Source organism: Acartia tonsa, chromosome 13, assembly GCF_053477335.1.
Source record: "Acartia tonsa isolate MP-2025a chromosome 13, ASM5347733v1, whole genome shotgun sequence".
NCBI classification, from domain to species: Eukaryota; Metazoa; Arthropoda; class Copepoda; order Calanoida; family Acartiidae; genus Acartia; species Acartia tonsa.
Genome location: NC_137272.1, coordinates 32,949,002 through 32,964,009, shown reverse-complemented (window position 1 = coordinate 32,964,009; position 15,008 = coordinate 32,949,002). Strand labels below are relative to the sequence as shown.

The window sequence follows — 15,008 nt, the reverse complement described above, 5'->3', positions numbered from 1 at the left end:
ACTTAACCTAATACTCCGGGTCTTTGGACAGAAAAGGAGATATTTGGCTCCCCTTTAGTTATCCAGGGTTCTTCAACCTTAAAGTTTAATTGATAGCAGCCTCGCTCGTATGTGGTAATTGATAGATAACATATCGCTGTTCTAATACCAACCTGACTTCAGTTTGAATACAGGATCTGACTGCATCTCTTGTTAATGGTAGGAAAGGAATTATTTTATGATCAACTCCATATTCTAAAATATAAAACACTTTCAATTTTAGTTTTTTAGGTAGGTAAAATATTATTTGGTGAAGATTTTTTCTTGGTAGGGTAAAGATATCCTTCCACAAAATAATTATGAGTCTTAACAGAACCTATAAATTTTTAAAAAGTAAATGAGAACCATTTCGTTCCAGCGATTAACGAGATCTTAATATACAGATATACAACCTATTTCTTTATATATATATTTACAACAGATTGGTTAGGAGTTTTTAGGTTTAGAAAATAACCAAAGTAAAATAGTTAGCTACCTTATGCATAACAAACAAGCACTAATAAAAAAGTACCTGCTCTCCTGACATATTGTTTCATAAATCACAAACTTCCAGACAAAAGTCGTGCAATAAAAGGGTTGGTTGTCTGTAGAGGACGTTTGGATACTCATGCACTTCATTAGCAAGATTTCGTTCTTGGGGTGTATCCCGTCCTCTAGCGGTTATCCAGGTTAACATATTAGTTCAGTAAAATTATACTAACTTACCCTTAAAGAAAGAAACCAAGGGTAGATCAAAATTTTGGCTGTCCAAATGATCTCTTATTGCATTCCCGGTGACCGATTTAATAACTGACAGGATACCATTGCCCGCGGTCAATTGACCGTCACGGTGACCGTTCTGCTTATCATTTTAAAGTAAACACATAGGTCAAAAAAAGCTACACTTTTGGCCAAATTTTTTTAGATATTCTTGAATGAACCTCTGTTTAGTATATAGGCAAAATTTAAAAAATTAGTAAAAAAGAGGATAATGCCAAAAAATTATCTTTATCTTTTCTTTTTAAAACTTGAAATTGGGGGAAGGGGGATGTCGACATAACCCGCCCCCAATTCACCTCAAGTGCCCCTAGTAGCTTGAAAAAGAGTCATTTGAATGTTTACTTTAATATCCTGTATTTGTTCCATGATGTATCTATTGACTAGATTTCCACCTTGGCTGGTAGATATAACAACCAGGGTTCCATTACCACGAGTTTCTTCATCACTAAAAGATTAACATTTAGACCTTGGATAGAGAGATAGATTATGCTAGCAAACATAGATAGATTGACACAATTAATAATGAATATATAATAAGATAAATAGATAGATAGATGGATGGATAAACAGATAATAAGATAAATAGATAGATGGATGATAAACAGATAAGATAAATAGATAGATAGATGGATAAACAGATAATAAGATAAATATATAGATAGATGGATGAACATATAAGATAAATAGATAGATAGATGGATAAACAGATAAGATAAATAGATAGATAGATGGATAAACAGATAATAAGTTAAATAGATAGATTGATGGATAGATAGATATTTAGATAGATGGATAGACAGATGAATAGGTAGATTGATGAATGAAAAGATAATGGATGAATACAGCAGATTGAAGTGATAGATGACAAGATAGATTGATAGCGAGATTATAGATATTTATATGGATAGATAGATGACATCAGTTATCAACTTAAATTCCTAATCTTAACCTAATAATGGCAGGTGTCCTATTTTTCTTTTAAATCTTACCTTTGTAATGATATGACAAGCTTCTCAATCTTGGAATAAGCAGCTTGGTTGTCTGATATGTCATCTAAACAATATTAACATCATCAGGGATGTGACAATCAAAGATAAAGCATTCTTCCCCTTGCAATTTTGAAATCTTATAGTATATGGTAAAGGGAAATAAAGTTGTTGAGTTCATAAAAACAATTCTCAGAATAGCTTAAAAGTTTTGTGCAATAAGTTATTCAATTTATTAGAAAAAATTCCTAAAATTTCTTTCCAGTTATTTCTCCCAAGAAGAAACGGCCGGTAATATTTTTTACATTTCTAGCATTCTAATATATGTTATGTACTAGCCCAATCAAAAAGATAACATTTGACTTTGATTTGCTTACCTATTATGACAAGATTGTATCCACAAGATCTGGAGATTATACTAGAAAGCTCCTGAAAAGAAAAGCAGTTAAAATATAAGGGGGGGGGGCGTAATGACATTTATTCGTAATCCGTGAGCAAAATGGTCTTAAAATTTAGCTAGACCCTTCAAACTTGGTATATAAGCCTAGTCCTATAGGTATTACATCTAAATGGCAAAAAAATCTAAAATTTTTTATTTTAAGGTTAGGTTAGGTAAGAAAAACCCTGCGGAAATGGGGTTTTTAGGCTTTTTTTGGTCTATTTTGATGTGGACACTTAACTTAAATTGTTTTTTCTTAGGATTTTAACTTAAATACACTGTATCTATTCATATGGACATTATTTAAGATGATTCAGCAAGTCGGGGACCGACCCCAGGGGGCTAGGTGGGTGGCCCGCAGGGGTTAAATGCCTTTTTCCCAATACATATGTTGTAATACATCTAATTATAGGTTTTTTAGGTCAAGGAACTCAAATTCAGAGCTAAAATAAGCATTAGACTAATCTGAAGCTAGCCCCAGCGGGCTAGGTTGGTGGCCCGCAGGGGTTAAGTGCATTTTTTCCAATATATATCATGTTATATATCAAAATATATGTTTTTTAGGTTAATAAACTCAAATTCTAAGCGAAAATTAGCATAAGACTAACCTGAAGCTAACCCCCCCGGGCTAGGTTGGTTTTCTGCAGGGCTTAAGAGCATTTACCTAACCTAAACTAGAAACTTACTTATATTTTAACATGTTTTTTTTTATAAACTTTGTCTATTAATGAGGACTTTATTTAAGATAATCCAGCAAGTCGGGAACCGACCCCAGAGGGCTAGGTTGGTGGCCCGCGGGGGTTAAGTGCATTTTTTCCAATATATATCTTGTTATATATCAAAATATAGGTTTTTTAGGTCAAGAAACTTAAATTCTGAGCAAAAATTACCATTAGACTAACCTGAAGTTAACCCCCCCGGGCTAGGTTGGTTTTCTGCAGGGCTTAAGAGCATTTACCTAACCTAACCTAGAAACTTACTTATATTTTTACAGGTTTTTTTCTTGAATAAACTGTGTCTATTAATGAGGACTTTATTTAAAATGATCCAGCAAGTCGAGGACCGAATAATCTGAAGTTAGCCCCAGCGGGCTAGGTCGGTGGCCTGCAGGGGTTAAGTGCATTATTTTCCAAAATACATCTTGTGATATATTAAAATATAAGTTTTTAAGGTCAAGAACTCAAATTCAGAGCTAAAATAAGCATTAGAATAATCTGAAGCTAACCCCAGCAGGCTAGGTGGGTGGCCTGCAGGGGTTAAGTGCATTTTCCAAATATATATGTTGATATACAACCAATTATAGGTTTTTTTTAGGTCAAAGAACTCAAATTCAGAGCTGAAATAAGCATTAGACTAATCTGAAGCTAACACCAGCGGGCTTGGTGGGTTGCCAACAGGGCTTAAGTACATTTTACCTAACCTAACCTAAAAACTTACATTTAATATTATTTTTTTAGGTTTTGTTTCTCAAATAAACTGTCCATTCATGTGGATCTTATTTCAGATGATCAAGCAAGTCGAAGACTGACCCCAGCGGGCTAGGTGGGTGGCCCGTAGGGGTTAAATGCATTTTTTTAGAAAAAGTATGTGTTATCATACATCAAATTATAGGTTTTTTTAGGTCAAGAAACTCAAATTTACAGCTAATAAAAGGATCAGACTAATCTGAAGCTAGCCCCGGCGGGCTGGGTGGATTGCCTGCAAGTCCTAAGTGCATTTTACCTAACCTAACCTGGAACCTTACTTTTTTTTTAGGGTTTTTTCTGGAATAAACTGTGTCTATTTATGAGAACATTATTTAAGATGATCAAGCAAGTTGGGGACCGACCCCAGCAGGCTAGGTGGGTGGCCCGCAGGGGTTAAGTGCATTTTTAAAAAGTATGTGTTGTCATACATAAAATTATAGGTTTTTTAGGTCCAGAAATTCAAATTGAGAGCTAATAATTGAATCAGACTAATCTGAAGCTAGCCCCTGCGGGCTAGGTGGGTTGCCTCCAAGGCTTAAATGCATTTTACCAAACCTAACCTAAAATCTTACTTTTTTGAAGTTTTTTTAATTGAATAAACTGTTCATGAGAACATTATTTAAGATGATCTAGCAAGTCGGGGACTGACCCAGGCGGGCTAGGTTTTACTTAGATACACAGTGTTCAGTCCTAAAGCCATCATTTAAAAGATTCTTCATACAGGAGGCTGACCCTAGGAGGTCCCCAACTTGCTGGATCATCTAAAAAAATTTCCTTATTCATAGACACAGTTCATTCAAGGAAAAAACCAATAAAATAAGTAAGTTTCTAGGTTAGGTTAGGTAAAATGCACTTAAGCCCTGCAGAAGATCTACCTAGCCCGCGGGGGTTAGCTTCAGGTAAGACTTATGCTTATTTTAGCTCTGAATTTGCTTAGCTTCAGGTTAGTCTAATGTTAATTTTTGCTCAGAATTTGAGTTTCTTGACCTAAAAAACCTATATTTTGATATATAACAAGATATATATTGGAAAAAATGAACTTAACCCCTGCGGGCCACCAACCTAGCCCGCTGGGGCTAGCTTCAGATTAGTCTAATGCTTATTTTAGCTCTGAATTTGAGTTCCTTGACCTAAAAAACCTATAATTAGATGTATCACAACATATGTATTGGGAAAAAGGCACTTAACCCCTGCGGGCCACCCACCTAGCCCCCTGGGGTCGGTCCCCGACTTGCTGAATCATCTTAAATAATGTCCATATTAATAGATACAGTGTATTTAAGTTAAAACCCTAAAAAAAAAACAATTTAGGGTAAGTTTCCACATCAAAATCGACCAAAAAAAGCCTAAAAACCCCATTTCCGCAGGGTTTTTCTTACCTAACCTAACCTTAAAATAAAAAATTTTGGATTTTTTTGCCATTTAGATGTAATACCTATAGGACTAGGCTTATATACCAAGTTTGAAGGGTCTAGCTAAATTTTAAGACCATTTTGCTCACGGATTACGAATAAATGTCATTACGCCCCCCCCCCTTTAATGTATGGATAAAAAAAACACAATACCAAGAGAATAGGTATTCAGTTATCTAAAGGGATAAGACAATGGACGAAAAATCTATAAGCAATCATCTTACTCCCAAATGATAATTAACTAAACTACCCCTTTTGTAGTTTAATATTTTAATAAATATAGTTCGCACTTTGCTAGTTTCAACCAACCAATCAAGATTTAATTAAAGTTTTTAAATAAACCAAACTAGATTTCCAAACTGACATGAAAGAAATATTTTATCTAGGTATAAAAATACATAAATATTCAATTCAATTTACAGATATATACAAATATAAAGAAATACATGGGTGTATAATATATTCTGCACAAGATTAATTTTTTCCTCTACGAAAAAATAAATGAAGTAGCCCTCTTCCTCCTAAATGCATTAATTAAAGTTTTCTTTTTTATTTCTTTAAATACAAATATGGCTCAATTTACTCATTATTCTTTCATTTTTTTCCAAGTCCACAAATATTTTTCATTCCTACCCCCCCCCCCCCCCCACCTTAGCAGGAGATCCCATGCAGAATATACACCACTGAAAAAATAAGATATTTTTACCTGTACAAGAGGATGTGGATGGCTGAGACTAGAACCCGCTATCCTGTGGGTGTTTCCTGGTATAGGAAAGCTGCTGGCCACCAGGTTGGAGGTCAAGGTCTTGCCAGTACCTGTCCATCCAACTAACACCAGCACTGAAAGGAATAAGGTTATTTTGGATTGTTAAGCAGATCATGTTTGGGCACAAATCGTTTGGCACCAATGGGTTTTTGAGCCAACGATCAAGATATTATAGTTATAAAACTTTGGGTACCAGTGTAATTTGCAGTCCAATATCCCCTCCCTCTCTGTTTATCATCCTTAATTATGGAACTGAACGGTTTTAAAAAGTTTACCTAAAAGCGGTTTGATTGCTTGACTAGTTTTAATTTGATTTGAGAATTCTTTCACAGCTTCTAGGATTTCTAACTGTGCTACGGGCTAAATATAATAGAAGGATAATTAGAAAAAAACATAATCCACATAATACAGTAACAGGATGTTTGTCTGTCTATACCGAAGGATCTCGCTAACTGCTTAACCGAGATGGTTCTCCCTTACAGGTTAGCTTCTCATATGTCCTGGTAAGGTTTATATCTATTTCATTACTAGAGTAGATTCTAATTGGTAAGAGGTATCTTTACAAAACTTTTTTTCTGTCTATCTAAAATAGCGAATAGAAAATCACATTGATTTCTCATAAAGTTGAGGACAGAGCGTCAGTCGAAGAGACAAAGTGAGTTATAGAGTAGCTGTACTATTAAAATATTTGTTACCTGACCAAAAAGATTCTTGTTTAAGCTCTCCTTCAGGAGTTTAAGGTTGATAGGAAGATTATTCCGCTGGTTACATTGGAACTCACGAACTAAAGATTAAAATTTTGTCTTTTTTACGAAAAATAAGCATAAAAATTTAAGACTTTTCTGTTATTTCAAGCTACTAAGTCAGATTCTTTGCTATGCTATAGTGTTAGTTTATATCTTCTACTAGCTGATGCGCCCCTAGCCTCTAGGGTAGGAAGTATTTGTCAGAAAAATAGCCTAAAACCATCTAAACATTTACATAAACATACCCTAAAAAGAATTACAAATTAGGACAAATCATTTTCGAGATCTTTAGCTGCAGACAAACATACCCCAATAATTCAAATTATAGGAATGTACTACCTATACATTTTTTAAAATTAAAACTGAAAGACAACATACCTATGGAGAAGATAAACATGGCTGACACAAGGAAGAATAAAACCAGAAGGAGGACAGCTAACATCTTCACAATTACTTTCACCGCCTGCTTCAACACTCCAACCTTGGAATAGAAATAGTTGGAGCTCAATAAGAACCAGATTCTAAAGATTGATTTTTTTTTTTAAAGTTTGAACACTAGGTACATGTTTAGAATCAACCAATCAAAATTCAATAAAAGTACGTACCCAATTTTTTTGAGCCAACGAATTGGATAACGTTGTTATAAAACTTTTGGGAACTAAAAGAATTTAAGGTCTAATGTCCCCTCCCTCCTTATAAAACGATATTGAAAATGAATAATCTTTAGATTTACCTCATCCTTGTTCATCTCTTCTGATGTGGGTGATCTTGGCCGTTTAAATGCAGGTTGCTCAATTCTGGGTGTTGTTTGGGTCTCAGACAGGCTTATATCTTCTTCCTCACTAAATAAACAGTTTAATGTACATTCCCAATGATGATACACATAATTTCTTCTTCTGTAGATTACTACGAGTGTGAACACTCAACTTATTGAACCAATCAAAATTCAATGAAAATCCCCAAAGTTGATAAGCCAACGAATAAGAAAACGTTGAAACTTTTGTGACTAATATACAGCACAATGTCCTCTCCCTCCCTGCTTAGAATTGAAGAGATCTTAAGGGATAGAAAATTTAGTAATAAATTAATGTCGCCCCCTCCAACGCATTTTGAACAAAAATTACTCTCTTTGTATATTGAATGAAAATTATTGGAGGAAAAGCTTGAACATCGTCAGATTACAGGTTGTTGGAAAATCGAGAAGAATAGGTAATATCAAGAAATCAGGAACATGTGTCCTTATAATAAAGTAACAGGATTCAAGTTTTCTGTCTGTCTGTTTGTTTGTACCAAAGGATCTCGCTAACAGCTAAACCGAAATGGTTCTCCTTTACAGAATAGCTTCTCATATGTACTAGAAAGGTTTATAACTATTTTGCGGGGAGGATAAAACCACCCTCCCAAGAGAAAGCCCCCCCCCCCCCCCAACTATAGGTAGACTAGGTAGGCAATTGAAAATGATAATATAATTTTTCTCTCTAAATCTAAAATAATCTCAATTATATGATCTCACCTGAAGGAGTCAAATTTTCGTTTTGCAGTCCTACTATTGCTTATTTGATGATTCCAATTCTAAATATGAACAATAATATAAAATACAGAAGAATAAAACATATTCAGGGTTTTAAAGTAAGAATTTTCACATACTTAGCTGTATTTTAGCCATGACACTATGTGAAAAAAAAAACTTTTTTTATTACTAAAATTTATAAAATAAGATACAAAATGTCAAATTCCAGAAATTATTGTACTGCCTAATGCAACATTTGTACTACATCCATCTGTTCTACACAGTTGTTATTTTTATATTTTTTGTATAAAATACCCTTCTACTTTTAATATTGATGTCTTTCCTTTACAATTGAATTCACTTTCATGAATAGCCCCCCTATGATTACCTGCAAATGCATATCTAGACTTCCAACACTGACCGTGTCTTCGGGGGTTAAAGCAGGTTGCTCGGCTGTCCACGATCTAATAGAGAGATGAAAATTTGGATATTATTTGACAATATACAAAAGAACATAGGTATTTATTTCTCTTTTTAAGCATGATGGACAAAACGACGGTCCAATGCACATTACTGCAAGAAAACTTTACAAGAACAGCCATCTATCTTGAATAAAAGCAGCGAAAATCACATTTCCCTCATACAGTTACGGAATAACGGACAGAGAGACAATATAAATAATAGATTAGCTTCACAACAACAAAAAAAACGTAGGTACCTAGTGGTAAAAGATGGCTGTGCAGTGGAACGGGTGAAGGAACTGTACAATGACTGAGTTTCATCTAGAGCCTGTTGTCTTTGTAAACTATTTCCAAACCTAAACAAGATCAGATGAAAAAGTTGTGAAAATTATGCGCGTTCGCTGGTTGTTAGGTAGGTGATTAATTCGAATTTTATGAGTTATACCAGAATAAATAAAGTCTAGGTAAACTGTACACGAATTTGTTAAATGCTTTGCTTTTTTAGTAAAATAAAGTTGGATGCATTGGATCCTAAAGATACAAAACATACCTATTACATTCCACAGTTAAGACTTACCAAAGCTGTTCGAAAAAAGGTTTTTATTTAGGTAGTTGCCTTTTATAGTTAGAAGCAGTGTTGCGGAGCTGGAGCCGTGGAGCCGCCAAATTATGCTGGAGCCGGAGCCGTAATTTTCGTTAAAAAACGGCTCCGGACTAGATAAATAAAGAGATTTTTTGTAAATTATAATTTGGTAACTCTGTTTTGTCATGTGCAAATGCCCTTTTTAAGTTTTCAAGTCCATTTTTATCAAAGAATGAACTTTTAAAACCTTCAAAAGTCAAAAATAAAAAATATTTTTTATGGGGGAAAAATGTCGAGCTTTTCTTGATTTTAGGTCGGAGCCAGAGCTGGAGCCGAAGCCGCCATCATCACAGACGGCTCCGCGGAGCCGCACCAAAATCAAACGGCTCCGCAACGCTGGTTAGGAGAATAAGTGTTTCTCTTGAACTTCTACTTGCATTACGGTTACCATAATAGGTATAATTAAGACCTATAGAGTATATTTGTAAGTAAGGAGGGGAGGGGGACATTGGACAGTAAATTATTATGGTACCCATAGTTTCAATCACGATCTCTCAATCGATGGCTTTCCAACCAATTTTAATCTAAAGAAGGGGTAATTTTACTCAATATTATTGGGGATTTTTTACATTTATTGTCCATTGTCTTATCCCTGAAGATCCCTGAGGTTCACTACTAACAATTCAACCACCATTTACCTGTCCCTGAGTCCATAACTACCAAAGTTGTATCCCGTATTTTCTTGGTACATGCTCGGAGAAGGACATGAATTTACCCTATATAAAAAAAACAAGATTAGTATTTAAACAAACAAACATCAATTCTACTCCTTTGGCAAAAAAAAATCAAATTAAAATTGGTGGAGATATATCAAAGGATCTAGTCAAATAACAGGACAAAAGGGCACTTTAAAAAAAAGTTGTTACAAATACACACACACTTTTTGAAGACCAATGATTTAAAGGTCCCAACTCCCAGGGCCATAAAACGACGAGAAAGCAGTAAAAAAAAAGAGGGGGGGGAGGTAATGCAACCATCTCGTAATCAATGATTAAATGGCTCTTAGTATTCGAATTTCGATCTGGAATTTTTCATGAGTAATCCTTGGTATGTAATTTTTCCCTAAATCGAACAAAAAGTTGGAAAAGTAACGGCTGGCGGCTCAGCCGTTTAGCCGTTTTTTGCCTATTTTCAGGGCAAATTCATCATTAATTACGTAGGAATCAACATTTTAAAACATATTTTTGGTTTAATTCATGTTAAATGTTAGCAATAACAATTTTTTAAATTTCTAGTACCAACAGCATCTGGCTAGAACCGTTTGATAAGGTTTTTGAGCGACAAAAAGTAATATTAATTTGCTCTTAAGATAGCCAAAAAATGGCAAAACGGCTGAGCCGCAGGCCGTTAGCCGTTATTTTTCCAACTTTTTGTTCGATTTAGGGAAAATAGACCTACCAAGGATTATTCATGCAAAATTTCAGATCGAAATTCGAATTCTAAGTGACATTTAATCATTGATTACGAGATGGTTGAATTAAAACCCCCCACCTTTATTTAGTGGGAGAAGAAAAACGATATGACTTTTAAAAATACATACCTATAAAATATAAATATACTTATTCCTACCTCGCAATTCCTAAAGGAAGATCTCTGGCCAATTCTGGAGTTCCTGCGCTGGAATGACCGGAATCCCGGCTTAAAGAATCCTCCCCGCCATATCTACTATCAGAATGGTACCTGGACAAAAATAAAGATGAGTCAGGGGTGTATATTCTGCACAAGATTTATTTTTTTTCCCCTGCTACAAATTTTTTTATTTTTCTTCCCCCCCTAGTTTTTTTCTCACCAAGTAGGGGGAAAATGGTAAAATATTTTAAAACTCTATATTTTATTTATTTTATCCCTCCTACCACACATTTTTAAAAGTTTTTTTCACCAAGGAGGGGGGGAAATGGAAAAAATGTTTTCAGTTTTCTTAATTTTTTCATTTTTTTCCCCTCCAACCACTTATTTTTTATCTTTTTCCCCCCCCCTGAGCAGGGGATCCCATGTAGAATATACACCCCTGAGATGAGTTTAAAGTTTAATAATAATAGTAAATGTGTGTAATGTGTATTATTGTAAGCACCAATAAGGACACACAGTATGTCCTATAATAAAGTAGTAAGGTTTTTTTTGTTGTCTAAAATTAAGAAATCAATAACTATTGAACTAGTTGGGTTATCTATTCCAAGCAAGAATTATCGTAGGCACATTTACCAGTATAATGTTTAAATTCCATTAAAGTTGATACACAGCACGATAATGAAGGTTTTCTAATCAACTTTAAGTTATTATTTTTATAACATTTTGTAGAAAAATGTTACCCTTGGCTGCTAGACGGCTGTGAGGATTGACTGAGATAATCCTGTTCCATGCCAGCTCTTCTGTAAGCCGCTGTCGTGTCCTGTTCGACTCCCCGCCTGTAGGTGTTGTGCAGATCTAAGAGTCGCGGGTCTCGTACAAAGGACTAGAAAATATTTTTTAAAAAATAGTTTTAAAGAAACCCTCGGCCTTTCTTAAATGAAAAAAAGATTAATGTCATTTTGTTTACATACAGACTAAAAACCATAACTACCAATAGAACTTCTAGAATTTGTTTTATGAAAAATAAAAGCTAAAAAATTTGAAATATATGAAGAAGAAAACACTTAAATATCCATAATACATTTACTGCACATAATATATCATTTTTCTTTGAAAAATCGCACTTTTTTAGATTAAACATTAGGGTGGGTCGATTTTGGAATTTCACATTAGTAGACATTGGCAAGGGTTACTAGGCCAATATAAAACCCTGTTAAACTTGAAAGAGGTTTTTTAATCAAAAAACAACGGGCGCGCGGGGGGTATAAAATGTTCCCGCCCCCTTATAAAACCAAAAATTGAAATTCCTTCAAACACAGGCATGTTGCATATTAAAATGACCGTATTGAAATGCTGATTACAGATCTGAAAACCGTTTAGAAAAATATTGATTTAGTCTGAAATGATTTTCAAATAACCTACCAAAATGAAATATTTTGACTAAATCAGCTGTTTTAGGTACTTAATGAGATCTTATTCGAACTAGGAGCAATATTTTTCAAAACGGTTTTCAGATTCGTAATCAGCATTTCAATGCGGTCATTTTGATATGCAACATGCCTGTGTTTAAAGGAATTTAAATTTTTGGTTTTATAAGGGGGTGGGCACTTTTTATTCTCCCCGCGCGCCGGCAGCCATTATAGCCAAGAAGTCACTTTTGAAACTTGAATGGGGCTTATCATACATATATATGACTTCCACAACTTATGATAACAGTAAAATCTAAAAAAAAGGGGAAAATGGGCCCACCCTATTAAACATATCAATGAACCGTTACCTTGCTTTTGATGAGTAACTTTTTGTTCCCTTGACCATTAATATTGCTAGCTCCGCCACGATATGATGCATTATACTCGTTTCTGTGTTGCACAGAAAGCTCAATTATATAGTAAATTTAACCATTGATCACTGTTACTCATAAAAGAAAAAAAAGTGTTTTGTGAGACTTCAATTTATCAGGAAAATTGAGGTAAAACATTGGTCAATTTGATGCATACCCTAAAACATAATCAACAAAATTAACCCTTATGTACATTGAAATTTTTAGTTGAAGATTGTGGTATCTTTTAATTTGAACAACATACCTACCTAATAAATATGTCATAAAAATGACGAAATGTACCTATGAGCCAATGGATGCAATGAGAGAATGTGATAATACAACTTTGTAGGCCATTATTTTTTACAGATTGATGAATTTCATGTATATTACATTGACTCATAAATATCAACTATTTTGGTGGGCTTGAATAAATGAGAGAGTTTTTCCTTGAGATGGGGTAGCCGTACGGTCTTGCCGCGTTGGTGTACTGGCCGTAATCACTACGCGCACTTGAGGAACCGTTCATTATACTGTTTGATCTAATAAAGATACTTCAAATATTTTATAAATAAAATAAGCTCTAGGCATAATGTTTTATATCCTATCATATAATGTAGTACGATTTTTTCTGTATCCTTAGATTTTTATACCAACTGAAACGATTGAGTTCTCAATTTTAGAGAAGCTTCGTGTTCTCATGTAGGGTTTTTATACTAAAATTAAGTGAAGGCCCAACTCCTATCCCCTTTTCCTCAAGTACCCCTAGAGGCCTCTAAGGGCTTAGCCGCTAGTTTATTATAATTAAATGTTAAAGGAAATCCTTACCGTTAAATGAAAACCTGATAAATGATAAATAACTGTGTTGTACTTTTTAGGAGTGAAATCATTTAGTATTCATAGATTCCTGGTCTTTGCGGTGACAAACGTTGAGCTTGAATTGAGTGATCTTGTGTCTAGGTCACGATATTGACTAAAAAGAATACATATATAAACATAATAACAACGTCAACTGAAGATCAAGCATGAAGATACAGCAGGTTCAAATCTTCTCCACATTTAAAAATTTTAACTTTTTCTACTTCTAGGGTGAGCTATATAAACAGTTACCTACACTTCATATTTTTATATTTATCAACTGCTGTATAACAGGGAGTAAGGGAGGGGACAATGGATCGAATATTCAAGTTTTAAGAGTCTCAGACTTTGGGTACTGGCTTAAAGGGAATTTGCACGAATTTAACAGGTTTTGGCTGACTTTGGGTACTCGCGCATCAATGCCCCGCTAACTAGCTGAGTTAGTTTTGAAAAGTAGACAAGTATTAATAAACTTAATTTCTAGCAGACAGGCTGGTTTAAACAAATATTTTTTCCCAAGAAAATGTCATTTCATATATAGAAACTCTACTGTGATATTTATGTATTAAACAATTTAAGAACCCCTTGAATTTAGGTAGAAGTTGAAAATATATGAGAAGGGTTGACAAAGTTTTAAACACGATTTTTCTGGTGATTAATTACAGAATGTTTACTACCTTGTGATGTATCAGTAATTTAATTTTCAAGTAAATGATTTTTTTCTTAGAAATAATTTTGTTCTAAATTATATTACCTACCATGATCGCTTTACAATCTTGGTAAAAACTTCTGAATAAATCTGGTTTTCATTGCTTTTCAGCAAAAACTCTTAAATAGAATTAATTGCCTATTGTCCCCTCCCTTACTCCCTGGCTGTATAATGTAAAAAGAGCTGGAGATGTCAAAAGGCAATATTATATGACTAGTATTAGGTGCTTAAACTCAAACAATAGTTGAAGAAACTTATTTCTAGCCCCTGCTTAAGGATATAACCCTGCAGGACCCTATCTCTTCTGAATACTCTAAAGCTGTCGGGCTCGATATCCTAACCTTTACTTTATCCAAACTAAGCTTAAAATAAGCATCGAAATACTTGGATTATGGGAGGAAAACGATGCAGCGGGAAGTCTTATTTTCACAGTAGCTTTTTCTCCTAGTTCTATTCCCTGAAGACTCCAGAGGGCTCTAACCCTTCGGGGCAATCATTAACATTTACCTAATTTAACCTAAAAAAAACCTAGAAAAAGCTACTGTGAAAATACGACGAAAACCGCTAATTCCTTTTCTTTCCATTATCCAAATAAATTCTCAAAAAGTTTAGTTGTAAGTTTACAATTTGTAACCAAAAACTATCTTATAATGAATATCAATGTTACACAGAACTAACCGGCCCAATGCATGGCTTACCTATACTTTGGTCTGTATTGGTTGTAATATTTAAGAAATTCATCTTCTTTTTCTGGTTCTACTTTTTCGTCCACTTTCATAATTACAAACCATTTAATTATTCACTCATTTTTTTGTTCTATTTAGAA

The 15,008-nt window shown here is 34.2% G+C and overlaps 1 protein-coding gene across 2 annotated transcripts in view; it reads right to left on the bottom strand.

Moving 5' to 3' along the window:
• Positions 1 to 15,008, bottom strand: part of LOC145334914 (uncharacterized) — a 22,170-nt gene extending 7,162 nt beyond the window's left edge. For both annotated transcript variants that reach the window (XR_013885048.1, XM_080180544.1), the window contains exons 1-20: positions 14,881 to 15,008; positions 13,525 to 13,588; positions 13,067 to 13,159; positions 12,574 to 12,657; positions 11,537 to 11,679; positions 10,797 to 10,907; positions 9,866 to 9,943; positions 8,842 to 8,940; positions 8,512 to 8,587; positions 8,127 to 8,185; positions 7,347 to 7,455; positions 6,992 to 7,094; positions 6,563 to 6,651; positions 6,143 to 6,227; positions 5,808 to 5,941; positions 2,162 to 2,213; positions 1,788 to 1,851; positions 1,153 to 1,243; positions 745 to 880; positions 153 to 234 (exon numbers count right to left, since the gene is read on the bottom strand). Coding sequence is in view for 1 of the 2 variants with exons in the window: in XM_080180544.1 (XP_080036670.1) it covers positions 153 to 234; positions 745 to 880; positions 1,153 to 1,243; positions 1,788 to 1,851; positions 2,162 to 2,213; positions 5,808 to 5,941; positions 6,143 to 6,227; positions 6,563 to 6,651; positions 6,992 to 7,094; positions 7,347 to 7,455; positions 8,127 to 8,185; positions 8,512 to 8,587; positions 8,842 to 8,940; positions 9,866 to 9,943; positions 10,797 to 10,907; positions 11,537 to 11,679; positions 12,574 to 12,657; positions 13,067 to 13,159; positions 13,525 to 13,588; positions 14,881 to 14,960 (1,832 nt within the window). In the remaining variant the exon portion in view is untranslated. The remainder of the gene's footprint in view (positions 1 to 152; positions 235 to 744; positions 881 to 1,152; positions 1,244 to 1,787; positions 1,852 to 2,161; positions 2,214 to 5,807; positions 5,942 to 6,142; positions 6,228 to 6,562; positions 6,652 to 6,991; positions 7,095 to 7,346; positions 7,456 to 8,126; positions 8,186 to 8,511; positions 8,588 to 8,841; positions 8,941 to 9,865; positions 9,944 to 10,796; positions 10,908 to 11,536; positions 11,680 to 12,573; positions 12,658 to 13,066; positions 13,160 to 13,524; positions 13,589 to 14,880) is intronic.